This window comes from Gamsiella multidivaricata (genome assembly GCF_025024155.1).
Source record: "Gamsiella multidivaricata strain RSA 2152 chromosome Unknown BC939scaffold_20, whole genome shotgun sequence".
NCBI classification, from domain to species: domain Eukaryota; kingdom Fungi; phylum Mortierellomycota; class Mortierellomycetes; order Mortierellales; family Mortierellaceae; genus Gamsiella; species Gamsiella multidivaricata.
The window spans coordinates 361,440-389,294 of NW_026251728.1; the positions used below are offsets into that span (position 1 = coordinate 361,440).

A 27,855-nucleotide genomic window follows, 5' to 3' on the forward strand; every position below is an offset into this window, starting at 1 on the left:
CCAAGCTAGGTCGGAAAGCGTGCGCGCGCAGTCCATTGAAGCCATGAGTAGACTAGGCAGGGAGAGAATGGGAGGCACACAGCAGGCACCGTAGGTAAGCAAGGAAGCGGATGCAGTGCACCACACAGAGCGGACAAAACCTTCTCAGATGCAACTGCGGTTGTTTGGTGGTCCCTGGCCGAAGATGTTTTTCAGGTACGGCCACTGCTCTCAAGGCTCATTGTAATTATACTCTTCCCGTGATATCGTGGCAGGCTGAATATGAAAGCAGTGTGTGGTGCTCATCATCGTCTTCTCTTCGTTCCTCTCCATCCGACCTTCTTTCTCATCCCCTCTCTCGACTCGATCCTCCCTCCACTCCACGCTCAAACTCTCATATATCCACTTCACAGATATAATTATATGCCGACCATGACAGTCTCTGAACCAACCAAGCAGGAGACGCTCGACTTTTTCAAGCGCCTTAAGTCACAGCATGCCAACAAGGCAAGTCCTCAGGAATAAACCATCGCAGGCGAGGGATATATCTGGGGGATGGTGGAAAGCTCTGAGCAATCCATGGCCTTAATTGACCATCGCCATCGTCTTCTGCACCCTGCTGGCACCCTTCTGCACCTTCAATCGACCACAGAGCCACAGATCGTATCAGCCTTCTAGATCATTGTTAACATTTTTGTGCTATTGCTCTCTCCCCTATATTTAATAGATGTGCGCTGACTGCAATGCAAAGAACCCCGACTGGTGCTCTATTCCCTTTGGTATCTTTCTTTGTTTCGATTGCAGCTCTGTCCACCGCAACCTCGGCGTTCACATCTCATTTGTCAGGTACCATTCTCTATTCTCTACTTTGGGATTGTCGCAATGCCTGACTTCGGTAATAATATTCTTACCTGGATTCCGTCACACTGACAGTTGTTTTTCAATTCTCTGATGATGTTACTATTGCAGATCTTCGTTGCTGGACTCTTGGACATGGGATCAGCTTCGCACCATGAAGGTTGGTGGTAACGCCGCATTGAATGAGTTCTTCAACAAGTCGCCAATGGGGAGTAGCAGGGATGCAAAGACGAAATACACCTCCAAGGCCGCTGTTGCATACAAGGAAAAACTGGAGCAGCGTAAGGCAGAAGACGCGATCAGGTATGAACGAGTCTCCGATAAGCACTCATGGATAACAAGATGTATTAACGGCTGCCCTGCATAACATCAAGACTGCATTTATCTAATCGACAAACGCAATTGTAAACACCAACGACAGCAATCCTGGCCGTCTCGTTCCTGAGGCTAACGCGGCTAAGCCAGTAGCATCCTCCGTCGCCTCTGTCGCCGACGAGGATGATTTTTTCAACACCTGGAACGAGCCCAAGAAACCTTCCTCAGGGACATCGACACCCACGTCTTCCTCGACTCCTCCTCCTGTCTTGGGCATGGGCGCCTCATCTCCAGCGACATCATCTCCTCAGCGTGCTGGACTGGTGCGCCCACAGCGATCGACTTTGACTGCCAAGAAGCCCACCGTTGGTGCTTCTAAGCCCATGAAGCTGGGCGTCAAGAAGGTTGCTGGCGTGAATTTTGAGGAGGCCGAGACTAGAGCGAAGGCCGAGGCTGAAAGGATTGCTGCCTTGGGAGCTGAAGCTGCTGAGCAGGAGAGATTGGAGAAGCAGGCTGCTGCTGAAAGGGCGGCTCAACGTGCAACAGAACTGGAGAGCACAAGGAACCAACCACAATCAGCCCCGAGCCTTGTCAACTATTACCAAGCTAATTCTGCAGGAGATACCCCATCAAGGGCCAACGAGGATGGACTGGCCCGTCTCGGAATGGGCATGGGTCGTATGGGTTTCGGTGCTGCTCCTTCAAGCCGTCCCTCAAACAGCTACGTTTCAAAGCAACGTATGAAATCTAATCTGTTTCCAATCTCAATTGAGTCGTCTGCTGCAGCATCCGTAACTGCATTCATGTTGTCTGACCGCCTCCCATCCAATTTCTTTTAATACGATAGCCGAATCGACGACTGCTCGCGAAAAGTTTGGTAGCCAAAAGGCCATTTCTTCTGACCAATATTTCGGTCGCAACAACTACGACTCTAAGGCACAGTCAGAAGCCCAGAACCGTCTTCAGGCATTCTCAGGAGCAACCGCTATCAGCAGCAACCAATATTTTGGTCGCGATGAGGCCGGGCCCCAGGAGGAGGAGGTTGACCAGCTTAGCGCTGACTTTGCTGCTCTTGGAAACGCAGTGATGAAAGGCGCCGATCTTCTTAACACGGTCCTCAACGACATGACTTCGCACTACAACTACTAAGGAACGCGGGCGTTTTGATCCTGAATCTTTTGTCGCTTCTATGCCTGGAGTCCACATCGCATGTTTAGACCTGTCTGCTTTTCTTTAGAGATAGAATTCCGTTTTGTTTGTAGTACCATAATTATTCCCTTACTCTCCTGTGGATGTCATGTTTAGATTCAGATTGAAGCGTTAATCATATTAAAAACCGCAGTATGTTTATTTCCCTCTATGCCTTGACTTGTGATGCGACATGCTCCGTCGTTGGCGTGTACTTGACCCAGTTCCACTTAAGTCCTCCGCGGATCTCGACGGGCTTGCCTTCGTTCAGGACCTTGCCCTTCCAAACCTCGACACCATATGCCTTGCCGTGATCCAGTTCTGGTCCACGAAGCTTGACAGAGGTGACTTTGTAATAGCAATCCGTGAAGCCCTTGCTGATCAGCTTCGTTGTTGTCTATGTAGGACAGGATCACAGCGAGTTATAGGTTGTGTGAATATTCATCTCCAGTCCTTGAACTTTACGCCTTCATATCCTGCAGATCCAATTGATGTCCATTGAGTAATGTATTGAATCGAAGATGCCAGCACCATGCTCGTCGCGTTCCTGAATTCCCGACACACTGTGAAATATCCTTCGACGCCTCCAGATCAGTTCGCAACTGAATAGATCCTGCTTGATATTGTTGAAATGATTATTTTTCCTCGTCCAAACGGATAATCTCCAAAGCGGAGAAGACTACCTATATCCTGCTGTCGAGTGTCCATTCTGACGTCCAGTGGTTCTAGTTGCCGGAGCGAGTGCCTAGGTCGAGCCACTTACGATGTTCTCTCCGACACCGCTGGCGTCCATGACCTTCAGCGCCCGGTAAAGGGTCTTGGGCTGTGTCGACTTTATGATAAAAGGCAGCGCATTGGTAGACTTTGTGAGAATTTCCTTTGCAATAGCAGACATGATGGATTATGTCAAGAGTAGTGAGGGCAGGAGAGGTAAGCTGAAGGATGATGCTCAGGACACCCGTCTTTGTTTTTGTTTAAGCGCCGGCATGACTGTTTGGAAAGGCTCCACGTGAGACTTTCCATTTCCAAAAACCGCTGGTACCACAGACAGCGCTCCTGTCGCGCCTTGCTCCCTTGTTCCCTCATCCCATCGCCATTCAGCGCCACTTGACATGAGTCTGCCAAACGGCGATCCCAACTCGCCGCACCGCTTCATGGGTAATTCTGCACCACAGCGATCTACACCAAGTAATGGTCAGGAGGTCAGGATGCCATTCTCTCAGAAACTCACTGCAGGCGCCACGTTGACTCCAGAATCTCCTCGCGCGGCGTCTTCCACTTTTATGTGCCAACAGGCTGGGTCAGAATTGGAGAATGTTCCAGCGTCGATGGTAATCAGTTGAATTTGAAGCACAAAGTGCCATGGGACACTGTTCTCGACATCAGTCGAGGAAGGAGTTGTCCCCTACAGCATACTGACTATGACAACAATCGTCTTGTTTGTCAACCACTGTAGGGTCTCTTTGACCGAGTCTCGCCATCTTGGAGCAGAGGCTCGAATGCAGCACTGGATCAGGAGAATGCCATTCAGTACTCCAGGATAAGGGGGCGCGTAATTGAACCCGAAGGTACTCATGCTGAGACTTATCAAAGGAGGTCATGGAAATCAGTGAAGAGGACTCGGCACTGAGAACCAATGTTGCCTGCCTCTTTAACATTTTCATTAGAGTACGAGCAGACGCGCAAAAAACTGAAGGATACGCAGTATGAGCTCTCGAGCACGAAAACAGAGCTGGAGCGAAAAATCATTACTTTGGAGCAGGCCGCCAGGGAATCAGAGATCCTCAAAAAGAAGCTGATGAGCAGGGTGGATTCTTTGGAAAGCGATCGACGGTTTTTGTTCGAGCAGGAAAAGAGCCTGAATAAGAAGTACCAGGCCCTTGAAGAGTCGTCCATAGAGTTCAAGGTAAGGTTTTACGCGCTTGATTCGCATTGCATTTGAAAACAAACAGAATCAGGCCCTCAGACTCACCAACAACACCTCGCCCTTTGTTAGACATCTTCAAACGAAATCATCAAAAATCTTCGAGAAGAGAACATGGATCTCAAGGAACGTCTTTCGCAACTCCGGGAGACGAGTCGTGCTACAGAAAGCGAACTTTCTCACAGGGTCAGAACCTTGACGGCATCATTGACGCACCAACAACAGACATTGGCCGAGAGTCAGGGCACCACCCAGTCGCAGAGCAGCCTTGCGGAGGAAAAACATCGACAGCTGACGGAGGCGCTGATCAGGATCGGCGAGCTCGAGGATCAGAACAGGCAGCTGCGAATCAATGAGCAAGGACTGGAGGATGTTGTCCGCGTGGAGAAAGAACTCAAGAACCAAGTCGCATATATTAAACAGCTAGAGGGCATCAATCGGCAGTTAACGGCGGACTGTAAGCATTACAAGGAGATGTATAGGAATGTTGAAGTACTCAAGGAGGAGAAGACTGGATTGGAGCAGAGGCTAAAAATGCTGGAAAGTCTTCGCGATAAGTGCGGTATGCTGGAAGTGCAGAAGGAGGTTCTCCTCAAGGAGAAGGATCAATGGTAATTTGCACTCGTCCAGCTATGGTATAGAATGGGGACCTATTTTGTAAAGTCAAAGACTAATTGTCTGGTACTGTTGTCTTATTAGGACCGCGTTCTTGGAGTCCTCCGACATAACGGATTTCAACTCGCCATATGATCTCGCCAAAACCATTGCTAGTCTACGTGCAGAAAAGGCATCATTAATAGAAGTCAAAGGCGAGTTTGAGGCGGCCTTGAAATATCGCGATACACAGATCAAACAGCTGGAAGCGCAGATCGAGAAACTGAAGTACACTCTTGTCGAACAGGAGGAATATTGCAGGAAACAGGCATTCATTGCACGACAGCACGAACGGTCCAAGGAGCTTGCGCTTCGTCAAGCTGAGAGTCTTAGGGAGCAATTGGTATGTTTATTGCAAGACGAATGCTTTTTATCCTTAAGCCATCATTATTACGCATTCCGACTTTGAAATTGAGCTATTCTTTTGCCCCTCTTCATAGAAATCATACGATACCGAAGAAGCGCAGTTGATGGGAGGGTCGTACGACAGCCAGAAGACAGCCAGGATCGAGCAACTTGAAAAACTTGTTCAGGAATATCATCAGAAACTCGAGAGTGCCATCTCCTCAGTAAGCAATGAAATGCAATCCGAGCAGCCATCAGCAGAATCCGTGAGGAGCTTCGAGTTACTGCGGGCAATGCAAGAGGAGAATGCCGCGACGTTCAGCCAACTGAACAACGAAAAGCAAACCTTGTTTGATGGTAAAGAACTAGCGCACACCTTTGTGGTTGGTTTGAAGACGAGGATCCACGGCAGAGTTTGTATGCTAACATGTTTGCGCGTTTTTTGGTCGATAAATTTTAGTCAAGTTGCAGCTTGAACAGGAAATCCAGCTTTTGCGAAAGGAAAACGCTTCGTTGGACGCCAAGGTCCTGGAGCACGAAATGGCAATCGGGGCAGGAGCATTCAATCCTGCGGCCTCGCGCGTTCTGGAGTTGAAGGACAGTCCCGCCTCGCGGCACCAAGCCATCCGTCAACACATCCTTGACTCTTTGAAGGAGGAGAATAGTGCGCTTTTGAAGGCCGTAGCGCAATTGCAACATCAGCTACAGTATCATGCAGAATTGCAGGCAAACGACAGTGACGATCAGGAGGTGGCTCTTCAGGATGAAGGACTTATTCCTGCAGCCAGTTATAATCGTCTCAAGGCAGATCATGAACGGCTACAGGACGAATTGGCTGAGAACGTAAAGCGCTCAAAACGTCTCAAAGAGGTATGCTTTCAGGATTGCAAAAGTGTATTTCTACACTGTATTTGTTTGCGCTTATTAATTAACGATGCGTTGTGTCTATATCTTCATTAGTCATGGACGTTGAAGGCGGACGAATTCTTGGATGCTGTCCGGTCCTTGCTGGGTTACAAGGTCAACTTTCTGGACAATGGCCGTGTTGAATTGATCTCTATCTACAGCCCTGAAGATCAGCAGTCCTTAATTTTCACTTCAGGGCTCCATGACGAGGGAACCATGCAGCTTGTGGGCTCTGGCAGCCAAAAGTACATGGAAGAGCACAAGGAGACGTTTGAGCACTGGGTCAACCAACTGGGCAGCATCCCTGCATTCCTGAGTCGCATCACATTGGACTTGGTGGAGCAACAAGCGCAAGAGCAATTGCAGCAACAGGAACCTCAGCGAGTATTCCAGACGCCGCGATACCCACGTCTCGATGAGGACAACACGCAAAACTCTGACATGATGATGGATATGTGAAAGACGAAGTCCTTTCAGTGTACAATATTGGTGTATGATGGCAAATAAAACAGGCAAAATATACTTGCTAACGTCGATTCTCATTCATCCTACGCATACATCTCTGTTTTAAATACTGAACGCGCCCCCGGGACGAACTCACAGCCACCGCTCAATTAGGAAGCAGGCGGCGTGGTATTTTGTTCTCCTCATTTTTGCAGGCGCCTTCGTCTACATACTTCTACGGCTGTCACTACTTTATTTGTCTTGGCCCAAGCAATGAATAGATAAAGGATTACTAATCTATCATATGTTCCTTTTCCTTTAAAGCGCATTCTTCATGGACGCCAGATCTGCTTCCTTCATGAAAGCACTAATCGGAACAACTTCAGCTATTCTCTTTCTTCTTCTTCTTCCTCAGGTTCAATTTACAAACTCGTTTTATTGTAGGAGTCATATCACTATGTTTATTATTATTATTATTATTATTATTATTTTCAAACAGCAACACTTCCTCTCGCAGAAGCCGCAACAATTTCCTCCTTTTCCTTCTGGGCCTCGGGGCTGGTCACCGGGATCGCATGCTTACCCGCCAAGATAAACTCGTACGTCAACGGCAAATGATCCGACCACATCCTTCTCGAAAACAACATCTCGTCAAACACATGTTCCGGCTCCGGGACCGCATACATCCTGTACAGCAGTTTGTCCGTATTCTGTGAATCCGGGTGCAATGATCCCGGCGAAGTCGTCGTCGTCGTCTGGAACGTCCGCACAGAATCCGAAGAATGCTGACGCTGAAGTGGCGGATGAAGATGTCCTCCGGTAGTGTGCGACGCCCGGGGTGGCGATGAAGGTGAGGACGAGGGGCTGGTCGAGTACAGACCCGAGCGTACCGTCGATTTGATGGACCGGATCGACGCATTATCGGACTCATCCTCCTCCAGGTGTCGATGCAGATGCTGCGAGATCGGTTTCGGGACCAACAATGAGGCAGGATCGCGTTCAATCGGATGGTCCCACTCAAACTGATGGATAATATTGTTAATCGGATGCTGTTTCGTCTCCGCGTTCTCGAGCTCCTTCTCTAACAACGTCGGGCGGATCCAGAGTACCTTGCCAGGGGGTACCAACACCGGCGAGATCTTGCTAAGATCGATCGACGCCTCTGTCTCGTCCTCCCCAAAGAAATCGCCCGCATCCGCATACGTTTCCTGATGTTTCAGCATCTCCCGCTGCATCGCTCGTCGAATATCCATGAACTCTTCCAGCAATTTCTCCTCCTTTGTCAGATTCCAGCGGATCACCTTCTGCACAATCTCGAGACCGATACTCATCTGTGCAGACTTCTTCTCCTTTCGCTTGCGTTGGCGCTCTCTTTCCTTGGCCTCCTCTCGTTCCTGACGTGCCCGGTCGATGTGCTCGCCCTCATCCTCCAGGAGCTCCTCGAGCGTCTCGGATGAGTCGTGAAGGACTTCTATTTCAGTCGAAGTGGCACCCATTCGAGGTGAAGAAGGGGGCGACGGAGTTGCTGGCGGCGAGGGGGGAGGTGGCGGACGCATCGCCAGAAGGGCCCGCATGGCATGCCCGATGTTTCGAACGCTTCCCAGCGAGAGACGTCCGACGACATCATCGCCATACGAGAGACTTGTTACGAGCTATGAATGTCCATGAAATATAAAGAAACCAATTAACAAAACCGGTCGAGCAAACCCCCCCCCCCCCCCCGATAATGAATAACAGTAAAAAAAATGGTGTTCCTATTTACCTTGATGGCACGCTTGCTCATCCTGGGGCACATCACCTTGGGTATGCCGTAGGCATAGCACCTCACACGACGACCCGGTGGCAAGAACGACTCGGCATTGTTTTGAGGCAGATATCCTGGCAAATAAAGTCGTCCTCTCGCATCGTCCACTTCCACTCCCAAACCCAATCCAGAGGCCAGTCCAAGTCCCACATGTGGAGCAGTCGTCGCAGTCGCACTGGAATGGCTAGGCACCTCTGGCGTGAAGCCCGTGGCGGGATCCGCCCAGAGCATCGACAAGATCGATGCAATACCCGCACCCAAGGAATGTCCGACCAACAGCAGCGAATAGTCCGGTCGTGACTCGAGTGCAGCCTTGACCTTTTCTTGGATACCGATCGTATCAGCCGAGGCGATCGTCCTCGCAGCCTTAAGGAACCCACCATGCACCTTGAACGGTCGCTTCCTTCGCTGTTGCTGAGCTTCCCTGTCGACTATGTTTCCTTGAGAATCGACCAGCGGGGTGGTATCATGGTCGAGCCACAGATCGGCAGCATCGCAGGTCAAGTCGATCATGAGGTCATGCAACGACTTTGTACCACGAAGAACCAACACGATCTGCTTGGACTCGACATCATCCAACAGGTAGTAGCGAGGACTGTAGTAGCCATCCTGGATCGTCGCCGCGGTATCAGAAGAGTAAAGGATAGAACCCAGGGGGGTGCCGGTATAACAATGGAAGTGATGATCGCTCGTACTGGTCGTACGAGGCAACTCAGTAGCTAACGGCGACGCAGACGGAGTCGTGTGCAAACTAGCGGGCGCTGGTGGCGCCGAAGGAGCCGTCGAGACCGGGATGGGTGGTGGAGGGTATCTCTCTGGTGCGCCCATGAACTCTAACGCCGTCGATCCATACATCGCCGAGCAGAACCTCGAGAACCTGTAAGACGCTGCCAAAAAGTTGGTCAACTCTGGGTTCGGCGATCCTGATCTCATCGACGGCGTGCCTGGCGCATAAGCAGAGAACGAGGCCGCAGTACGACCCTCGCGCTGCTCTCGAAGCTCCAGGATCCGTTCTTCTTGCAAGCGCTCCTCGGTCGTCAACCCACGATGACCCTTGGTCCACTCCTCGGGCCACGCCGCAAGTGCGCTCCATGCCGTGCTCGACCCCAGCTCTTCGTCCTTGGATTCCAAACACTCTCCGATAAGACGACCCTGGGTCCTGACTCGGATCGTTTCCCACTGCTCTGAGGTCGCAAACTGGATCGCGACATAGGCCATGAGGAGGCGCATGCCCTCCAAGGCAGGATAACCGCCAGCTCCACCCTCACCGTCGCCAGATTGGATGAATTCGCGGTTGAGGATGGCCCAGACCTCACGGAAGGTTTCGCCGGTCTGGGATGTGCTATCGGGTCCGAAGAGTGTGTCCATGAGATCTAGACCGTCCTGGACAGTGGTGAGGGCCAAGTTGACGGAGCCATCAACGGTCTCCAGAATCGTTTGGACCAGGATATCGCTAAAGTTGATTCCCAACAAGGCCTAACATATTCATATTTATAAAAAAGAAAAAGAAAATGTATTTAGCATACTTTCTTGACTTTTAACGCTAACGGGCGATGAACTAACAATACTTACAGCGCGGAAGGGTAATGAGGCAATAAACGCTGGTGAAAGTCTAAAAACACATCGACAAGCGCAATGTTAATTCTTTTTTCCCACCTCTTCGCCAAAGGTGCTTTGCTTGAGCAATTTCATACCCTCGACTGCCTTCATCGTTCTGTCCGACAACGCCCTTGACAGCGTATCCCAGGACCGTATCCAGACCCGAGACGATCGTCCTTGCGACGCCCAGGGACATACTCGTCGATACCATAGCGACCTTGAGAGCCGAAGAGATCGCGACCTGCGAAAGCGAAATGTAGGTCGACAGCGGGATCGGTGGGTTGGTTGACAGGGTCATGGTTGGGTTCAACGTGGTTGTAGTTGTGGTGACAGCTCGTGATGCGGTTGCTGAAGGTGCTGCGATCGCCGTTGCTGTTGTTGTTGTCGCTGCTGCTGCTGCTATTGTTGTTGTTGTTGTTGTTGTTGCAACAGCAGTTGTGATCAAACTGCTGTTGATATTGGTGCTATCGCTGGTCTTTCTTTCCTCTGCCTGGTTGAAGTTGCCTGTTGTGGACGTCAAAAGAAAAAAAGAAAAATAGAAAAAAAAAAAAAAAAAAAATGTTGGTCAGTGCGCTGCGCTGTTGTGTTCTTTTGTTTTGATAGACATATCTCTCAGACTGCATCAAACAAAAAAAAAAAAAAAAAAAGTACCATTGTATTCATGGACAAGGACCCTTGGAGAATCGACCTGGGTTTGTGAACGCAGGTCATCTCCCGGCAAGGATGGGTATAAGTTTGACTGGGACATTTAAAAGTTGTTTTCCTGTAGTTTCCTGGTTTTGAATGTTCTTGTTGTTGCTGTTTTACCAGAGTGGATTCGATATCAAAGAAGGAAGCAAATGAGGGGATGTGTTATTACTATTATTATTTTTTTTTGTTGTTGGTGGAGGGAAAACACGAGCTACATGAAGGTTCATTTTATACTTTTTTCCCTTTTCCCCCTTCAGGGCCCAAGCAAAAAAGGCCGCTCGCATGTGCAAATATGAAGATCCACTTTCCTTCCTGAGAAGCACGCGCCTCTCAAGGAATGCATGGCAAACCCAAGTATTAGTCTTCCGTCTCACCATCTTGTCCTTGGACCCCGCCTTAACACTCGCACAGAGCAAGAGCAAGAGCAAGAGAGAGAGAGGCCAAGAAACCGGCCTAATCTGGATCAAGAATAATAAAAAATGCCAAGACGCTTGCAAAAAGTACGCCATGCGATTGAAATCCAGCTGAGCAATCCTAAATCATATACTTTAGACCGCGCCAACAAAAAATACACTTCGCCCCAAAAAAGGGGACACAGCGAATGCGGATATGCCGGATGCCATAAACAACCTCAGCATCAAACACCAACAGCATCGCTTTGCAGGGACACAGGCCCAGATAGCGAACAAGCAGGTAGACCACACCTAGGCGAAAAAAAAAAATGCATGGGCCAATTTCTGGTCAGTCTACGACTTTTTTTTTTTTTTTTTCGCCACCAATTTTGACGTTTACTTTGAACAGACAAAGAACGTGCTTCTTGGCATCCATTCCGTTCCTCTGTCCTTCCCCCACATACATTTCCTGTGCTTTGAAAATGGCCCTGGATTCTACTCCACATACATGTGCATGCATGGATAATACAGTCTTGGCTTTTTTTTTTTTTTTTTTTGCACTTTTGAAACGAGACAGGAGATGATGTCTTCAGCAAAATACTCGGACAGATTTATTATGAGGTACTTGAAAAGAAAAAAAGAAACGGATGCTGTTGTCGTGGAGAGTCATGTCCCTTGAAGGTTGTAATTGTGAGTGTGATTGTGATTGTTCCCGGTTGTCTTCCGTCGTGAGTGCTTCTTTTTTTTTTTCTTTTTTCTTTTTTTTTTTTTTTTTGTGCAGTTTTACCACTGGAATTCTTTAATTGCTTCTTCGTCTTAATCTCCTTTTACTTCTTCTCAACATATGGCGACTCCAAGTGCTGGTCCAACATGCTCAGGACCCGTCTTGCCAACCCGACAATCTCACTCTCGTCTGTCAGGGCATCATCCATCTGCTGTTGGTGTGGCGAGCCCGACTCCAGTGTCTGGGTCAACCGTGCGACGGCGGGTATAATGTCGTGCGAGCCGGTAATCAGTTCGACCAAATGATCGTCGCCCCCCTCCAGGAACTGCACAATCGTCCAGATCGCAATGTGTTGGAATGTCGTGTCAACGCTGTCCAGGAACCGAGAAAGATATCCGTGCAGACCGCCCTCTGGCTCATCCCAGACATCAATAAATGGTCGATAGTTCTGGACCTTCGAAGACAGGTTTCCAATCGCTGCCGCACTGTTGCCCTGCACCTCCACGCTTGACGAACCCGTAAGAGGGATCAGCACATCAAGTGCGCCCAACTCAAGCAACCTAGGCTTCAGATCGTCTAAGGAAAGAAAAGAAATGAATATAGAAAAATTTGGAATTTATGAAAAACGGAAATGCATTGCTATCAAAACACAAAATATAAACTATACACTTACCGCTCAAAGCCAAAACTGCGACGCAGGCCGTCATCTCGGACTGGACGCTGAGGGGCACATTCAGCACCAAGGCGCAGACGCGCTCCACCGCTCCAGCTTCAACAATCGCCCTCTTATTGCGCTCGCTGCTTGCAGCAAGATTGCGGAGGGTCGAAATGGCGTGGCACTGAATTTCCTCGTTCTCGTCATATGCAAGCAATTCGATCAAGGGCTCCAGAAATCCTGCGTCGATAATAGGCGACTCATTTAAGGGGTGAATGGAAATGTTGCGAATGCAGGCGACAGAAGAAAGGATCAGGGGCAAGAATGTCGACTGCAACAGGCGAAGGAGAGGAGTCAATCCCCGGGATCGAACAATCTCCAGCTGGTACTTCTCATCCGAGGCCAAATTACGGAGGGCCAAGGCTGCCTGACACTCCACTTTGAGACTGGACGAGTCCATGAGTCCAATCAATGCATTCACAAGCTTGGGCTCCGTCTGCGCCAGCTTTTTCCGGTTAGCGCTGTCGACAGCGATGTTGCTGAGGGCTGTCGTGCAGTAGTATTGGACGTCCGTATCTGGTGAGCTGAGCAAGCTGACTAGTACAGGAATGGCTCCAGCATTGACCAGTTGCTGTCTGTTTTCGTCCGAGTGTGTCATATTGAGAAGAGCGCCCGTCGCGTTTCGCTGAACTCTCATATCCTTGGATCTGGCCAAGCGCGTCAAAGGGACAAGTGCTCCTGATTTCGCGATCTTAGTCTTGTTCTCGTCTATTATGGAAAAAAAAAAAAAAAAAAAAAGATCCGTGTGAGAATGGTAGTTGCGATCTCTCTTTTTATCCTGGACTATGCATGTCATAGACTGAACATACCATGTGTGGCGAGGTTAGTGATGCAGCCCACAGCGTTGCATTGAACCTCAACATTAGGCGAAAGCATCTGGCGGATAAGTGGCTCAAGCCCTCCAAGCTTTACGATCAGCAGCTTGTTCTCGGCTATTTCAGTTCATTTGAATGTAACAATTCATGCAGAACAAACACTGTAAGTTGTTGGCGCTTGCATGTCAATCTGCAGACAATCCTTGCAATATCCACTTACGATTGACAGCCAGGTTACCCAAAGCAGCCGAAGCAGCTCTCTGGACCTCAACATCATGAGATTGGAGCAGGAAGAGGACAGGCTCTAGCGTATCCCGATCTACAGCTTTGACATCTAGCGAGAGCAGTAGTTGTAATATAAAAAAAAAAAAAAAAAAAAAAAAATGGACACATGATGCAGTTAGAAAGTTGTGTTAGTGGGATCCTGATCTTCCATTACAAGGCCCATCTCACACAAGGTGAAAAAATAAGATGACATCTTATTTTTGTGATCTTGATGAGAACATCTCATAGATAGATGGATGCGTGCATCGGAACATACCCTTTTCTGTAATCTCTGCGAAGGCAAGAGCGGCGGACCGTTGAAGGTCAACATTGTCCGAGAACGCCAGGGTAGAGAGGGCACGAAGAGGGTCGCCCTCAAAAAAGTTGGTCTCTGTGCGGTCTACAGGTTATCATATGATAAAAAGGAGTTGGTCAGTCGGTCAGTCGGTCAGTCGGTCAGTCGGTCAGTCATCCATAATCGCCACGCGGACCGCATGGGAAGAAACGCGTACAACAGCAAAAGGAAAAGAGAGATGAACAAACACCACATAAGGGCCTGGTCTGCAAATGACACAACAATCAACCCAGCAACGTAAATAATGCCCATGCACTTTCGAGATGCAATAGAAATAGATATAGAGAAGCGTAAAGAAAGAGAATAATGAGAATCCAAGCATAGTATGGCTGAGGAGAGTCCGGAGGCGTTATAGGAAAGAGGGGAATCGCCCCACCAGGCTGCGACATATTGACTGGAACCATAATAATGATGACGAGCGCGGGGTTCGGTTGAGGCCCGTTGAAGTGTTCAGGTCCGGAGGCTGTGTCGGCGGCTCCATTTCAGATTCTGTCCAGCCCTGTTTCCTCCTCCGCCCCGCCCCGCCCCTCCCTCCTTCAATGAACCTCTTGGCACACAATAGCCGCCATTGAGAAACATTGTCGTGGAGCGGAGGATTAATGGTGGATTGGACAGTGTGAAAAAGAATATAATCATGCAGCTCCTCTGTTTCCAAACCAGTCCATATTCCCACCCGCCCATTATTTCCTACACCCCTCCAGTGAGAAAGCAGACGGCAACTCCAGGGGGTCCCCCTCATTAATTGCTACTGCCAACGTAATCCTTCATGTTGTTTGCCGATATTATCCAATGAGTAATTGCTGCCAATCGGGTCAGTCGTGCAGTGTCGGAGAGTGGGAAAAACGAACAAAACGCAAATCCTTGATAAGGATTTGGACTTACTCTCCAGAAACTGCAGCAGGTCTGCTACGGCCTCGCGCTCGTTCTCCTGAAGCAAGGGCTCGTATAGACCATTCCGATTGCGGTCTGTCATATGCAGCGGCCAGTCCACGTTTGTTTGAGTTTCATAATCAGTTGCGGAATGCCAGAGTCAGAGCGTTGTGGTGCCGGTGAGCAAAACAGAGTCCGCGGATGAGCAGCCGATTGAATCGAAAGAGGCAAAAAGAGTTCACATCAGCCATTGGTTGTGTGGACGAAGGAAAAGTCGAATGAGTTCGTCGAGAATATATAAGATATGAAAAAAAAAGGTTTATTAGCAAGCACCTTTACAAATGACGCGCGGGGTCCATCTGTCGAAGCAAACGCGCCATGGGGAAGGAAAAGAAAAAGAAAAAGAAAAAGACGCGGCGGTGTTTGGTGCAGTCCACTTACCGACACAGCAACTTGAACAGACACCCATGGAGGAAGAGTCGGCGGCTAAGTTGTTCTTGTTTTGCTAAAGGTACCTTGTCGAAGCTGTTGGGGTCAGGGATCGTAAGATGGAGTGAGACGAAGGGGGGAGAAAAAAGGATTAACAACAGAAGAAAAAAAATTAAGGGAGGGGGGACGTGAGCCCTGCGATGGTCTGCTGAGGGGGTCGCGCGGTTGCTTTAATACTGGGAGGTGGGGGCCGTCATTGCCATTGCTCTTGCCGCTCTCGTCGCTCTTGTCCCCTGTTGCGGGAGACCGACTTCGCCTCACTGCTTATAGCAACAGAGATTGAAAGAAGGAAAGAACAGGAAGCGAAGCGACGGAGTGGCACTGCCAAAGACCGGGGTGTCAAGTCCAAAAGGGCTGTGGGGCGAAAAAGGACCATTACGAACAAACACTTCTCCACAGTTTGTATAAGAGTACCCCTCAAAGAGGCGACATGAAGGGGCCATACGCAATAATAAAAAAGGTCCTCCGCCGCGTATAAAGATGAATGACGAAGGAAGGGCATTAAGTGTTTGGTAATCCAACAAGGGAGGAAGGTGAGAGAGAGAGAAGGGAGACGTCCTGTTGACGGTGAATGAGAGAAAGGTACTTATGTCGCTATGTGTGTGTGTGTGTGTGTATTTGTGTCGAATGGTACAGTGGCGGCACAAATATGTTATATACCTTTGAGGTAGTGGTGGGTGTTGTTGGGATGGTGAGGGGGGAAAAGGTGGAGTGGAATGGGAACGAAGTGAGCGATGAGCGAACAAAGGCGGACAATGGCAGGGTCGATACACAGCACTGCACGTGACATGTTGCCTGCCTGCCTGCTCGCCAGCTTGCTGGATCTGCATGATGTCAACCCTGACCCCTCCTCCCCTGGGGATACTTCATGGATGTTCTCGAAGGATGACAATATTTATTATTATATAGTTTATTATATGCAAGGTAGTAAATGGTAGGTAGAAAGTTACGACGATGCCTTTTAAAAGTACTCTGGCCGAGGCATCGCCATGACAGGCGTCTGTAGACCGGCCCCTGGCTGCTGCTGGCTCACGTACTGGTTGCCATAGGGCGAATTCTGGTGAAGAGCGCCCATCATCGGATAAGCTGTAGGTGGATAAGGCATCTGAACCTGAGTTGGATGCTGTTGTTGTTGCTGAGGTGGGTACATGGTGCCTGCATTGCCATAGGGGCTGGGGTTGTACTGGTCGTAGGCATTGGCCGACATGTTCGAAACCGCTGATCCCTGGTGGACATGTCCGCCCATGTAACTTCCAATATTGTCGTATCCTCCTGCGGTTGATTGATAGCTGGCTTGAGGTATATGTCCGCTGCCTGCGTAAGTGTTGTATGGAGAGGGCGTCAAGGTTGAATGGGCTATAGCAGCCGGTGCAGGAGTTGCCACAGGTGCAGCTGTCGTGATGACTGGGGTCTGGTATATATTATTAGAGAAATGGTGAGTCTCCGTAGCGGCTGCTGGTGTGCTTGTCGTTGCTGGACTAAGGACGGATGTACTGAGGTCTGGGGCGGCGGATGTAGCAGGCTCAGCCGAGGGCGAAGCGCCGGCCTCTTCATCCTTTGGCTCTTCTACGGGGATTTCGTACGCCTGTTCGGCGCGTCTGTATTGAGAGGGCGATGGTCCAAGCTGGTAGGTGCCGCCGACCTTGACCTGGGCGGCCTTCTTGTCGTTAACGGCTCTCTGGATGGCGAATGTGACCAGGATGATGGCGGTGGCGATAAAGAAGATAGCGGATAAGATGCAGAAGGCTGTTGAGGCGAACATGGACTGGCAGGCGCGCTTGAAGTTCTTGTCGTCGGTCTCCTTGCCAGTGGGAAGGACTTTGCAGGTAACGTTCCTCATGTCATTGGCAGGCTTGGCGATACCTCCGACGGAGGCCAATATCCAGAGCACGAGGGCAAGGCCGACCCAACAGCCCTCAATATTAGCGCTGATAGACCTGCCAGTCTTTTGTCGGATGACGAGGACGAGGGTCGTTATGGTGGATAAGAGAGCAAAGGCTAGCGTTGCGCAGGCAATGGCTGAGACGGAACCTGCGTCCGGCGACTTTGGGTAGGCGGAGAGGTAGAGACAACAACAGACGATGACCAGGAAGCCAGAAAGGAATGTACCGATCTGGACCACGAACAGTGTCCGTGAAGTAGGCGAGAGATTCATTTTTTTTAACAGTGTGTTTGTAGGCGAGACGATGTCGCGAGAGAAAGAGAGGGAGAGCGTGTGTGTATGTGTGTATGAGAATGAAGATGTTGCTGTTGCTGCTGCTGTTGTCGCTGTGTTGATGCTGCTGTTGTTGCTGCTGTTGATGTGTAATGAAAGAAGGTGTGAGACGTGAAGTATGGAATGAAGTGTGAGAAAGAGAGGAGTGCTGTGGGCGGAGAAAAGAAAGAGGAGAAGCAGAAATAAGCTTCCAAAAAGGGTTCACAGCATGCCCTATGAACCATGCCGTGTTCGTCATTGGAAAACACTTTCCGCCGAAAATAAATACGAAAATCCTCCTTCCCCCCCCTCCTTCGGCGATTGAGTAAGAAGCATGAGAGCGCCTTCATACCTTTTCCTGCTGACGATGGATGGATGGTGATAACTGCAACTGCAGCTGCAGCTGCACCATCGGACAATAGTCGACTCGCTATTTTTTCTCAGAGGAAGACTGCATCGACAGTTCAGGGCCACTTCCTTCTCTTCTTCCCTGTGATGTCTTGGACCCCTGGACTGCCCAGCTCCAAATGTGTTTATTCTTAGACCTGTCCGACTAATTCGCTAATTCCAACGACCGTCGCTGGCCTATGGCTGATCACCTGTGGGGTTAGGGTACCACATTGATATTTTTTCTTGGCTTCCAACTAGAAAATGAAGCCACGCTAGACCTGACATTGCAATCCAAGGAGCAGTGGAGTGAATATCCACCATCTGTTTCTCTCATGCGCATGCGTGCTCACCTAACAACAGCCCAGACCTCCAAAAAAAAAAAAAAAAAAAAAAAAAAAAGAGAAATATGACTTCCTGCCAAGAAGGCGCGTCCCCTACATGAAGGGCATCTTCGTACGAAACCAAAACACCATGTAGTCTACGTACATTAATAAAATCTATAATGTTTTCTGATGGACTTGAACGTTATGCGTCATGGCTGAATCATCACTATCCCCCGAAGCACTGACCAACTTGAGCAGGAAATGATCGCCCTCCCTCCTTCTTTCGCATTTGAACTGAGCCTTCCCACAACCGTGTCCTGAGCAATCCAAGACCCGAATTGATACATTAATGTTGTCATCATTATGTTGGTTGTTCTCTTTTCTCTCTCTTTCTTCTTATTTATTTAGAAAAGTAATGGGTACCAAGGTAATACAGGGAAATACGGGTTTTATTATGTACAATGGATCACTGCTATGCTTGGGTCGGGGAACCATCATCATCACTAGCAATGCCTAGTTTATGCGATACGCAAATCATCGATCGTCCCTCCTTCTCATTATAGCGAACGTACAGCTTCAGCCTTGAGTCTTGGTTGTTGGATGAGACGTCTTAGGCAGTACGGGCTCCCTGGAGCTCACCCTCAAGGATGATCTTCTCGATAATCTCCTGCTCGTTCTCTGTACCAAAGATGGCATCGAGATCTGACTTTGCAGGGCGCGCAACGGGGCCCTCAAAGCCCTTTCCTGTCGCCGTCTGGAAGATATCGAACGCTATTAACAACAGCAGCAACATGAAGAAGACAAGAGCTCGTTAACAACAAGTAATGTGGATGGGATAAAAATATAAAAATAAAATCGCGTCGAATCGCACAAGCGAAAAACGACTTACATTGGACAACATCGACAAGAGCGAGAGAAGACTGGTTCTCGTCGTTACTCTTCTTGGAGTAGCCGATAGGAGCCTTCTGGGCGCGGTACTTGACGGCCATACCGGGTTCAGTCACGATAAAGACATCGGGCATTTTCTGGCCGGGGTTGTTGGGAGCCTTGTAAACGATCCTCTCCATTTTGAAAAAAAGTTTTGTGTGGGTGTTGGTGTGGGAAAAGAAAAGGGTGTTTGTAGCGTGAGAAAGTGGTGGCAGTTGATTGGTAAAAGGGAAAGATGAATGAAGAAAAGAACTGAAGAAAGGCGAGAAAGCCCTTTTATAGCTTTTACAGACGTCTCGCAAGCGACGAACTATGATGCGCCTAAAACGTCGATATTATGCTCCTCCATTGTGAAACATGTCCAGGGTGTCACCTGACCATTTCCAGCAGCCGGTCTTTCCTCCGTTGTTTTCCTGGCCTCCCTTACCGAATCGCCTACATTCACACGACGAAACAAACTCGACTCGCCATCAAGACATAAGCACCATGGCAGCAACTACGAAAATCGCAGACCTGCTTCACCGCACCTTCATTGTCGGACTCTTCGGCGCAACAGGTACCTTAAGCAGCAGCAGGACCACGCCGAAGTTTTCAGGATCCAAGGAATCAACACTTGCCACCAACCACTAACCTCAAAATCCGCTCACCGTTTCATTTTTACCTTGTGGATACCTCACCTAGTCTACATTGGAATCGGCACGATCCAGCTGGTCAATGCCCGTATTGAAAAGAACAAGATCATGAGGGCAACCTGGGATGCTGTAAGGGAAAATCCTGCTTTTTTTTTCTCTCTCTCTTCTGGTGAAACCGATCAATGCGACAATATGTGGATACCATTCAATTAACATCCTTTCCTTTTATTTTCGAATAGGAACAAATGGCCGAGTTGCGTCGTCAGGGAGAACTTGAGATGGAGCGACAGAGACTGGAGCAGCAAGCAAGAAGAAGCCTCGGAGAATAAGCACCACATGCAGATCATCACCAACATCATCACCAAACAACATCATATACACTACACAGCAACCAAGCAGCGTGTGCCCCGATCTCAATAAACACGCAGTGCAATATACAATTATACAGTACAATACAACATTTATCGATATCGTTTTTAATGGGGTACTTCATGAAATAAGGACGGGAGCAATTTGCACTCTTCAGTTCAATCCGTCGGGCGTCATTATGACGTTTCCTGGGATACACGGTTTCCGGCCTGGATCGCGCGACCGACCTTTTCCAGATCCTCACATTCTTCCATCTCCAATGTCGCCTCATCCCCCAACTTGAAGCCCGATTGCTCGACCCGCAACAAGTCCGTCATATGGCCGACCGTTCCCAAATGTGCCGCAATGTCTGCGATCAACGTACGGATATAGGTCCCCGACGAACAATGGACTCGGATATGGAAGACCAGTCCTTCAGGCGTCGACGGAATCGGGACGTGATCTGGATTCTCATCCGGATGGTGCTTCATCCGCTTGGGCTTGAATCCCATCGTAAACGAGGGTGTTGACGGTTCTGTTGCGGTGTTTGAGTTTTCGGAGAGGAACCCATATTGTTGGAGACTGGGATCTGGAGGGGTAGTACCATCGGGGAAGGAGAGCAATTCGAGTCCATGGATCTGCACTTTTCGTGTCGGGATATCCCTTGGTAAGGGTAAACCCTCTCTTGCATAGTCGTACAGCCTTTTACCATCCATACTTATCGCCGAGTACCTGTATCGATACCATCCTGGAAGCCATTAGTAAAAAAAAAAAAAAAAAAAAAAAAAAGTGTCGGACCGGTCGATGCCGCAAAGGCAGGAAAAAAAACTTTCTCTTTGTAAACGAATGTATGGTATCCTTACAGCGGAGGTGTCTGCAAGATCTCGCCTTTGAAAGCACACAATGCCTGGATCAAGTCCTGCTTGGCGATATGATTCGTCGGGCCTTCTGCAACCAACGATCCTGTACAATCCAGCGTCGTTGAACTGAATCCTAGCCGACCCTCAGCGATATAGACCTTTCATGGGAGGTGAGTCTTTTTTTCTTTTTCTTTTTCTTTTTCTTTCAAATTCTCCAATTTTTTTTTTTTTTTTTTTTTTAGTCTTACTTTCGAAGACGCGGACATGCCGTGAAGCTGTTTGGTGCCTGCTCCCAATCCTACCACTATTCAGTTGAGATAAAAAAAACCCATTAGCTACGCGCACATTACAGCCGTCCATATATTAAAAAAAAAAAAAAAAAAAAAAAACGCACCTACGATACCCCGCGCCAATGGGTCGAGGGTACCTCCATGTCCAACCTTGACCAACCCGCGCTTCGCACGCTTGGATCCATCGAGCTCCAAGAGACGCTGGACGAAAGGATGGGTCCGATTCCGTTGACAGACATGTTGTAGGTGATCCACAATCGTGGTCGAGGTCAGCCCCGTCGGCTTGTTGACCGCAAACAACCCTGTCAAAGGTGAATGCTGCAATGGCGAATGAGAACACGACGTTGCGTTCGAAGCTGCTCTCAAGATCCTTGAAGCCCACATGACAAACAAAGCAAGCGAATGGGCAGCACAACACAGAGTTTCTTTTTTGTTTTTATATTATTTTATTTTTTACAAATGTATGCTGCGTAGCACAGACAATCTGTTTCAGCACGCGAGGAGCGGTGAGGACGCGCCGTGCTGAATACAGACTTGACCAGACCCACACCAATCCATTTCCGTGTCCACCATCCCTGATTTCTGCCATTCGATCACATTATGTGGCCCTACTGGCGTGGTCGGAGACGATACGGACGAGGGACTCAATGACGCTACCAAAGTTGACCCGGACGAAGACACCGACGAGGTCGAGTCTCTTCTGTTGAGACCCTCAATAGTCGTCCAATCAGCACCATCATCAGCATGGACTGCATTGGCGGCAGCATCGGCAGCACGCCTAAAAGCACTATCTCCCCCTGCAGAGATGCTCATGCGGTTCTTCTTGTACTCTGCCACTTCCGCCAGAATTTGATTGCGACCCAATCTTGATGGACTGCGTTGCAGGGTTTCTGGAGCGTTCCTGTGCCCTTGGGCCTCCAATTTTGCAACAGCTTCTGCGACCCTGTTTGTTTTTGAAAGCTGAAGTTCCGGAATCTTACTCCGCGCGGGCTGCGTTTGTGTCTGCTGCTGCTGGAGGCAATGAAGGTGATGAAGGTATTGAGGCGCAGGCGACAACGTCAACCTCGACAAAGATGGCGGCGTCGGCGACCTCGATCCCGACCTCGACCTCGTTGGCGATGCCGGAATTGAAGGTAGCTCCTTCGTGACATTGGCTACCACAGTCTTTGGCTCCTGTGGTGGAAGCAGCGGAAGAACAGTCTTTGGCTCCTGTGGCAGCGGAAGCGCAGTCTTTGGTTCTTGTGGCAATGGAAGCACAGTCTTTGGCTCCTGTGGCAATGGAAGCACAGTCTTTGGTTCTTGTGGCAGTGGAGGCACAGTCTTTGGCTCCTGTGGCAATGGAAGCACAGTCTTTGGCTCCTGTGGTGGAAGCAGCAGAAGCACAGTCTTTGGTTCTTGTGGCAGTGGAGGCACAGTCTTTGGCTCCTGTGGCAATGGAAGCACAGTCTTTGGTTCCTGTGGCAATGGAAGCACAGCCTTTGGTTCTTGTGGTGGAAGCAGTGGAAGCACAGGGACCGACGGTACGTCAGGAAGACTTTTGTTGCAATCACTGTCCGTGCTTGAGGGACCATTAAGGGACTGGAGCCGTTCTGAGATGCTTTGATGGTGCTGGAGATAAGGGGCAAAAGACGACGAGGACGCTGACATGTGTGCGATCGTCGAAAACATGCCATCCATACCAAACCGGCTGATCAGTTCATCTTCTGCAGAAATATCACTGTCGTTGTCGTCGTCGTCGCTGTCCTCCTCTTCATCGGACTCTTCCTCATCGGACTCTTCTTCGTCGCCATCCTCCTTCTCGTCGAATTCTTCTTCGAACTCGTACTCATACTTGGCTTCGTCTTCATCCTCATCCTCATCCTCACCCTCATCCTCATCAGACATCATCTCGTCAAGGCTCTCGTTCCTATAGTTCCACCCCAGTTCGCTGTCGTAGTCATCATAGTATCCCAACACTATCAAATCGTCCACATTCTCGATCTCCAGGATCTCGTGGTGAGTTGCCCAGTGCACATGCTTGGTCACCGGTGGTGTCGGCAGTGGACGTGAGCGATTGTTTTGAGTCGGGACTCGTCCCTGGGAATATAATGATGATGATGGTGATGAAACAGGAACTGGGAGTTGGAGCTTAAGTTGAGGATTTCGTTGAGTCCATTGGGAGCTAGGACTTGATTGCTGAAGGATACGATGTTGCTGAGGTGCTTCTCGTCCTTGCTGTTGCTGTTGTTGCTGTTGTTGTTGTTGTTGTTGTTGTTGTTGTTGTTGTTGTTGTTGTAATTGTTGTTGTTGGTACTGTTGAAACTGTTGCCTTTGTTGTTCCAGTCGAGTCTGCCGAAGTTGCATCTCTTCGTGCTCCAAAGCCTGGTACTGTAACGTAGGCCCCAAGTGAGGATGCACTTGGTGTTGCATTGTCAAGACAGGCCGAGTCTTCTTCAGAATCGGCCGCAAGACCTTCTTGGGTTGTACTGTGGTCGTATTCGTTGTTGCTTTCGATGCCTTGTCCGTCGTCGTCCTCTCGCGACCACTCGATGAACTCGTTCGACTACTTAACGAGCTCAAAGATGTAGCAGACCCAGAAGAGGTACGACGGGATCCCAGCTCCGGTCGACGGGTCGGCAACAGTTCCTGGGACTCGATTTTGATCAAGGCCGGCCGTTTGGCCCTCTGGGCCGCTGAATTGGCTGTTGTATCTGTTGTGGTGGTGGTGGTGGTAGTGGTGGTAGTGGTGGTAATGGCGGTGATAGTCGTACTTGCCATGGCTGCAGCTGTTGCGGTCGACACAGCTACTGTTGCTAAATTTTTGGTGCCAACTTCCAGGGGAGACGCGGGCTTGGTATAATGTCTGATGCTATCACCGTTGGTGCTAAGGGTATTGTTGTTGCTGCGATCACCGTTGTCGATGCTGAGACCATCTGCGAATCCCTCGTCGGTGGTGGCAGCATGGGCCAGGAAATCGTTATTGCTCACAGCGAACCCTGCACCGTGAGCCGTATGATTATCCTCGATGCTACTGCTGCAGCGAGGAGTGATTGTGGGAAAGGAGGATGAAGAGAAGGCGGTGGTGTTGCAGAGAACACTGTGTAGGAAGTCTACGTCTGTCATTTTGTGTCTGTGGGGATGTGAGTGTGCTTGCTTTTTGTGTGAAGAGAAGGAGTGGATTGGGAGAGGAGAAGTAGTAGCAGTGGTTGTGGTAGTGGTTGCGGTAGTGGTAGTGATGGTGTTTTAAAGGCGAGGGAAGGAGTGTGGATGCTGAGAGGTTGCCACCAAAATGGAGTGTGGCACAACGAATGCGAGGGTGAGAGCACAAAAGAACAGCTGTGTCGAGTTTAGAAAAGAAGAGATGGAGATCCACAGGAGTGTAAGGAACGGGCAGAAAAGAGGAAGATAGAAGAAGAGAAGAGAGCTTTTCATTTGAAGACAATGGCCGGTTCGCTTTATGCGTGTGTGCTCGTATGCTTCGTATGCTTCGTATGCTAGTGTGCCTATTGTTCACCACCATTATTACAACACCATGCTCATCCTGCCCCTCCTCTGTTTGTTCTTTGCGCAATGCAGGCAGCAGCAGCCCCTCTGTTTGTTTGTTTGTGGTCAACGCGATGAAATCATATTCAGCAACAGGGCTCTCTTTTCCCTTTTCCCGCCTCTTAGTCCCGTCCAGGGGCCGCTGGGAAAGTGCACACAGGACTGCATTTTCCAACGTTCGTTGGATGCGGAGCCAAGGAAACAAAGACCGTGCTCTATGACCATGATGACCAATCGGAAGGTAATGTGGTTTTTTTTTTTCATGGTTTTTGGTCGTTAGGGCAGAGCTAGTAGTCTATGAAAGTCTCCCGCATCGTCATCTGTTTTCATTCATAGCGGAACTCTAAAACCAGGACCACAGTTCCTGTAATCGTGGTATAGCCATGGACCTGTACCGCAAGGGGCCAACTTTTTTCGAATGTCTCGTATTTGCGGCAAAGCGCAGAAAGAAAAAAAAGAATGAAGGCAGACCTGCGGCAAAGAAAGAAAAAGCACGCACGGAAAATGGGACCCAAAAGTGGAGGAAAGATAGATCGACCGAAGGGGAAGAATTTGGTAATGGTGCAGGAGCTGCAAGTTTCTTTGCTTTATTTTTTGTTTTCTTCATTTTTGTTTGCTCTAAATAAGAACCCTTTGTTATTGTGGCCCAAGTGTCATTGCACCTCATCTTCAAAACAATTATGCTGTGTTTACGAGCAAAAGTCCAAGAAGGCGAAGCGCTAGCTTTTGTTTTCATACCAGTGACAACCATCCATGAAAAATTCTTCTGAAGGAGGTTGTTCTAGAAAACGCAAAAAAAAATCTCTGCGACCTGAAATGCAACGCGTCTTTAACGCGATAAGCTTGCCGTATAGAAGCAAAAAGAGTTGTTCTGTCACACTGCCCTTCCTTTCCTGCTTTCCCCTCGCTTCTAGTGAGCAAACCCCATCATCGTACTGTACTTTAAAACAGAAAAACAAACTCCGCGGTAATAGCCTTCTCTTAATAACCCATTTGAAGCTTGATACCATTACTTTCAAGCCTCTCTTTCCTTCGAACGCGAGCGGACGCCCCGAGAGGATATAGAAAACGTGAAAACTGCACAGTGTCATCTTCCCGGAGAAGGGAGCGTAGGAGGGGAAAAGAATAATGAGAGAACAAAAGCAAAATGAAATTAGTACACCAATAGAAAAAAAATCCCTCAACAAAGCATAGCGCGGTTGAACAGATATAGATCGAGTGGTGCTAAGATATGAATGGCTACAGAAGTCCGCTTTATAGCATCGTGCGCAATGCGGAAACAGCATCGTATCGTTTTAACTCTGCATTACTGTCGCTCGTTGATGCGACACGTTTATTGATGGTTTTAAAGTCCCCTGTGTATCATGTATGCCAACTAGACTGGCACCCTGAATGTCGATCGTTTCTAATATCAAAACATTCTCTCTACTCTAATACCACCAGAACCTCCAGTAGATGACCAGCAAAAACACAAAGCCCACAATGACAGGCGGTCCGTATTTGCGGTACAGTGCTTGCAAGTTCACATCTCTGGCCGTCTTGCGATACCGAGCAGAGTCCCTCAGCAACAGTTCTGATTTTCCTTGCAAGTTATCCAGCGTCTCTCCTCTACAGCATTGCAAACCAAAGTGAGGATTCCTTGTTAGCATACACAACAATGCACAGCTGTCAGTGCGGCGCCATGATCCTTGATACAACAGGCCATCACCTATAGAGCAGGTCCTCCATGTTCTTAGTCATAATCTTGGTCACATCTTGAAGGTCCTCATGGAGCTTTGTCAGGTTTGATTGCGTTCTGGTGTCCTGGTACAAGCGCTTTGTGTTTTGCATGAATGTGTCTAATTAAACATTCATTGAATAAGCAAAGACGTCAGAATAGTATCCATTTTTGTATGCTGTTCCTCAGCCAACAGCTTCCTGCTGCAATTCGCCACATACCAAAGCGAGCAAATGCGTAGGGTCGAAGACCGGGGCGGTCGATCTCGTTGCCATAGCTCATAAAGAATTCCTTGGAGAGATCATCCAGATATGTAAAGGCCAGCTTGCGCGGATAGTTCTTTTCGCATATGCACAAGTAGACCACACCATGGTCAATGATGTAGCTATTGCAGATCAGGCCAAAGAAGAATAAAGTGTTCAGTTAAAGCGAACCGATTGGTGATAAACAGCACAATCCTGATCTGCTTCGTGGTTGTGTCCTGCAATTGTTAATTCAATCCATCCCTCTGATCTGAAAAGGGTAATAAGGAACCTGGGAAGATCAGCCCTCATAGACTGCGTGTGCGGGTGTGCAGTGTTCTTCTTGGTGCTGTAGGTGCTTCCTTAAAGTCAGTGACCGCTCCAATGTCATGTCATATTAGAAAGATCCTGACTGTAATATTTCTGCTCTCCCTTTTGTGCGCTCCTGCTCCGATGGGGTTTGTCCAACCTATCAGATCCTGCCGCGAAATACTACTAAAAAAAAGGCTGAATGGTGCTTACTGGAACACATAGCTCCCTGACTCGATCGAGCATCGCTTCTCAGAGTTCATGTTCAGTTTGCGAAAAATGAGCTTTGCTTGCGACTTGTACTCCTTGAGCTCCATCTCCACCTGGCGCGGTTATCGCGAGAGCGAATGAGAAAGGAGAGGAGAGAGGCGCCAGGTTTAGTGACTTGTAATTCTTTTCATACACGTCGCGCTTGGCTGCTTCAAACGTACCTGCTCATCATCGATAGAGGCAGCCAAGGGTAGTGCTATTGTTGAAGAGTGTCAGATAGTGTCAGAGAGATATTATGCTGCCGAGAATGCATAGTAAGATGCCGAGAGTCGTTCTTTTACCGTCTGAGACGCGAGCAATCATTGTCGTTTTGACCATTTTTGTCGGCGAGGATGTCCTGTTGGTTCTGTCGGTACGAATATAGCGTGAAGGTGTAGCTAGCGGTAAAGATGGGCGTGTTTGGTCTCTTGTGAAAGTTTGGTGGAAATGGAATGAGGAAGAGTGTAAAATAGCAATCATCATGTCGAAGGTGCATTCTGCAGCATTTGAGCCGAGTCTCAT

At 48.9% G+C, this 27,855-nt stretch overlaps 13 protein-coding genes across 13 annotated transcripts; 5 read left to right on the forward strand and 8 right to left on the reverse strand.

Moving 5' to 3' along the window:
* The first annotated feature begins 310 nt into the window (after window positions 1–310).
* On the forward strand, window positions 311–2,485 carry BC939DRAFT_446416 (uncharacterized protein). The gene is made up of 5 exons (XM_051554951.1): window positions 311–486; window positions 707–825; window positions 949–1,140; window positions 1,259–1,890; window positions 2,000–2,485. Exons 1-5 carry the CDS (start codon window positions 403–405, stop codon window positions 2,299–2,301), a joined length of 1,329 nt encoding a protein of 442 aa, XP_051414025.1. The 5' UTR covers window positions 311–402; the 3' UTR covers window positions 2,302–2,485.
* Window positions 2,486–3,283, reverse strand: BC939DRAFT_446419 (uncharacterized protein). Its single transcript, XM_051554952.1, has 2 exons — window positions 3,104–3,283; window positions 2,486–2,737 (listed from the first exon to the last, which is right to left on the reverse strand). Exons 1-2 carry the CDS (start codon window positions 3,233–3,235, stop codon window positions 2,510–2,512), a joined length of 360 nt encoding a protein of 119 aa, XP_051414026.1. The 5' UTR covers window positions 3,236–3,283; the 3' UTR covers window positions 2,486–2,509.
* Window positions 3,284–3,976: 693 nt separating this feature from the next.
* BC939DRAFT_475656 (spindle assembly checkpoint component Mad1) lies at window positions 3,977–6,628 on the forward strand (the record flags this gene model as incomplete). Its single annotated transcript, XM_051558521.1, has 6 exons — window positions 3,977–4,246; window positions 4,337–4,875; window positions 4,964–5,261; window positions 5,359–5,620; window positions 5,724–6,133; window positions 6,224–6,628. 6 exons carry the CDS (start codon window positions 3,977–3,979, stop codon window positions 6,626–6,628), a joined length of 2,184 nt encoding a protein of 727 aa, XP_051414027.1.
* A 397-nt stretch (window positions 6,629–7,025) lies between these two features.
* BC939DRAFT_109961 (uncharacterized protein) lies at window positions 7,026–10,901 on the reverse strand. The gene is made up of 6 exons (XM_051549909.1): window positions 10,668–10,901; window positions 10,112–10,520; window positions 9,990–10,029; window positions 8,376–9,893; window positions 8,083–8,265; window positions 7,026–7,539 (listed from the first exon to the last, which is right to left on the reverse strand). Exons 1-6 carry the CDS (start codon window positions 10,762–10,764, stop codon window positions 7,105–7,107), a joined length of 2,682 nt encoding a protein of 893 aa, XP_051414028.1. The 5' UTR covers window positions 10,765–10,901; the 3' UTR covers window positions 7,026–7,104.
* BC939DRAFT_446424 (uncharacterized protein) lies at window positions 10,746–11,289 on the forward strand. The gene is made up of 2 exons (XM_051554953.1): window positions 10,746–10,814; window positions 10,941–11,289. The coding sequence occupies exons 1-2, from the start codon at window positions 10,800–10,802 to the stop codon at window positions 11,232–11,234; spliced, it is 309 nt and encodes a 102-aa protein (XP_051414029.1). The 5' UTR covers window positions 10,746–10,799; the 3' UTR covers window positions 11,235–11,289.
* Window positions 11,290–11,925: 636 nt separating this feature from the next.
* On the reverse strand, window positions 11,926–14,944 carry BC939DRAFT_395207 (vacuolar protein 8; the record flags this gene model as incomplete). The annotated part of the gene is made up of 6 exons (XM_051552210.1): window positions 11,926–12,398; window positions 12,496–13,245; window positions 13,347–13,469; window positions 13,573–13,686; window positions 13,894–14,016; window positions 14,854–14,944. 6 exons carry the CDS (start codon window positions 14,942–14,944, stop codon window positions 11,926–11,928), a joined length of 1,674 nt encoding a protein of 557 aa, XP_051414030.1.
* A 1,261-nt stretch (window positions 14,945–16,205) lies between these two features.
* On the reverse strand, window positions 16,206–17,572 carry BC939DRAFT_446433 (uncharacterized protein). Its single transcript, XM_051554954.1, has one exon. It carries the CDS (start codon window positions 17,483–17,485, stop codon window positions 16,292–16,294), a length of 1,194 nt encoding a protein of 397 aa, XP_051414031.1. The 5' UTR covers window positions 17,486–17,572; the 3' UTR covers window positions 16,206–16,291.
* A 1,046-nt stretch (window positions 17,573–18,618) lies between these two features.
* Window positions 18,619–19,508, reverse strand: BC939DRAFT_446435 (uncharacterized protein). The gene is made up of 2 exons (XM_051554955.1): window positions 19,127–19,508; window positions 18,619–19,008 (listed from the first exon to the last, which is right to left on the reverse strand). Exons 1-2 carry the CDS (start codon window positions 19,302–19,304, stop codon window positions 18,848–18,850), a joined length of 339 nt encoding a protein of 112 aa, XP_051414032.1. The 5' UTR covers window positions 19,305–19,508; the 3' UTR covers window positions 18,619–18,847.
* A 91-nt stretch (window positions 19,509–19,599) lies between these two features.
* On the forward strand, window positions 19,600–20,125 carry BC939DRAFT_527520 (uncharacterized protein; the record flags this gene model as incomplete). Its single annotated transcript, XM_051561420.1, has 3 exons — window positions 19,600–19,720; window positions 19,846–19,925; window positions 20,036–20,125. The coding sequence occupies exons 1-3, from the start codon at window positions 19,651–19,653 to the stop codon at window positions 20,123–20,125; spliced, it is 240 nt and encodes a 79-aa protein (XP_051414033.1). The 5' UTR covers window positions 19,600–19,650.
* Window positions 20,126–20,341: 216 nt separating this feature from the next.
* BC939DRAFT_501634 (pseudouridine synthase) lies at window positions 20,342–21,678 on the reverse strand (the record flags this gene model as incomplete). The annotated part of the gene is made up of 4 exons (XM_051560186.1): window positions 20,342–20,876; window positions 21,008–21,162; window positions 21,253–21,308; window positions 21,399–21,678. 4 exons carry the CDS (start codon window positions 21,676–21,678, stop codon window positions 20,342–20,344), a joined length of 1,026 nt encoding a protein of 341 aa, XP_051414034.1.
* Window positions 21,679–21,750: 72 nt separating this feature from the next.
* On the reverse strand, window positions 21,751–24,792 carry BC939DRAFT_446441 (uncharacterized protein). Its single transcript, XM_051554956.1, has 2 exons — window positions 22,665–24,792; window positions 21,751–22,478 (listed from the first exon to the last, which is right to left on the reverse strand). The coding sequence occupies exons 1-2, from the start codon at window positions 24,394–24,396 to the stop codon at window positions 21,784–21,786; spliced, it is 2,427 nt and encodes an 808-aa protein (XP_051414035.1). The 5' UTR covers window positions 24,397–24,792; the 3' UTR covers window positions 21,751–21,783.
* A 6-nt stretch (window positions 24,793–24,798) lies between these two features.
* Window positions 24,799–25,478, forward strand: BC939DRAFT_446442 (uncharacterized protein). Its single transcript, XM_051554957.1, has one exon. The coding sequence runs from the start codon at window positions 24,806–24,808 to the stop codon at window positions 25,094–25,096; it is 291 nt and encodes a 96-aa protein (XP_051414036.1). The 5' UTR covers window positions 24,799–24,805; the 3' UTR covers window positions 25,097–25,478.
* A 768-nt stretch (window positions 25,479–26,246) lies between these two features.
* On the reverse strand, window positions 26,247–27,672 carry BC939DRAFT_395274 (Longin-like domain-containing protein; the record flags this gene model as incomplete). Its single annotated transcript, XM_051552214.1, has 6 exons — window positions 26,247–26,424; window positions 26,525–26,654; window positions 26,755–26,918; window positions 27,298–27,407; window positions 27,516–27,550; window positions 27,636–27,672. The coding sequence occupies 6 exons, from the start codon at window positions 27,670–27,672 to the stop codon at window positions 26,247–26,249; spliced, it is 654 nt and encodes a 217-aa protein (XP_051414037.1).
* Between the last annotated feature and the right edge of the window lie 183 nt (window positions 27,673–27,855).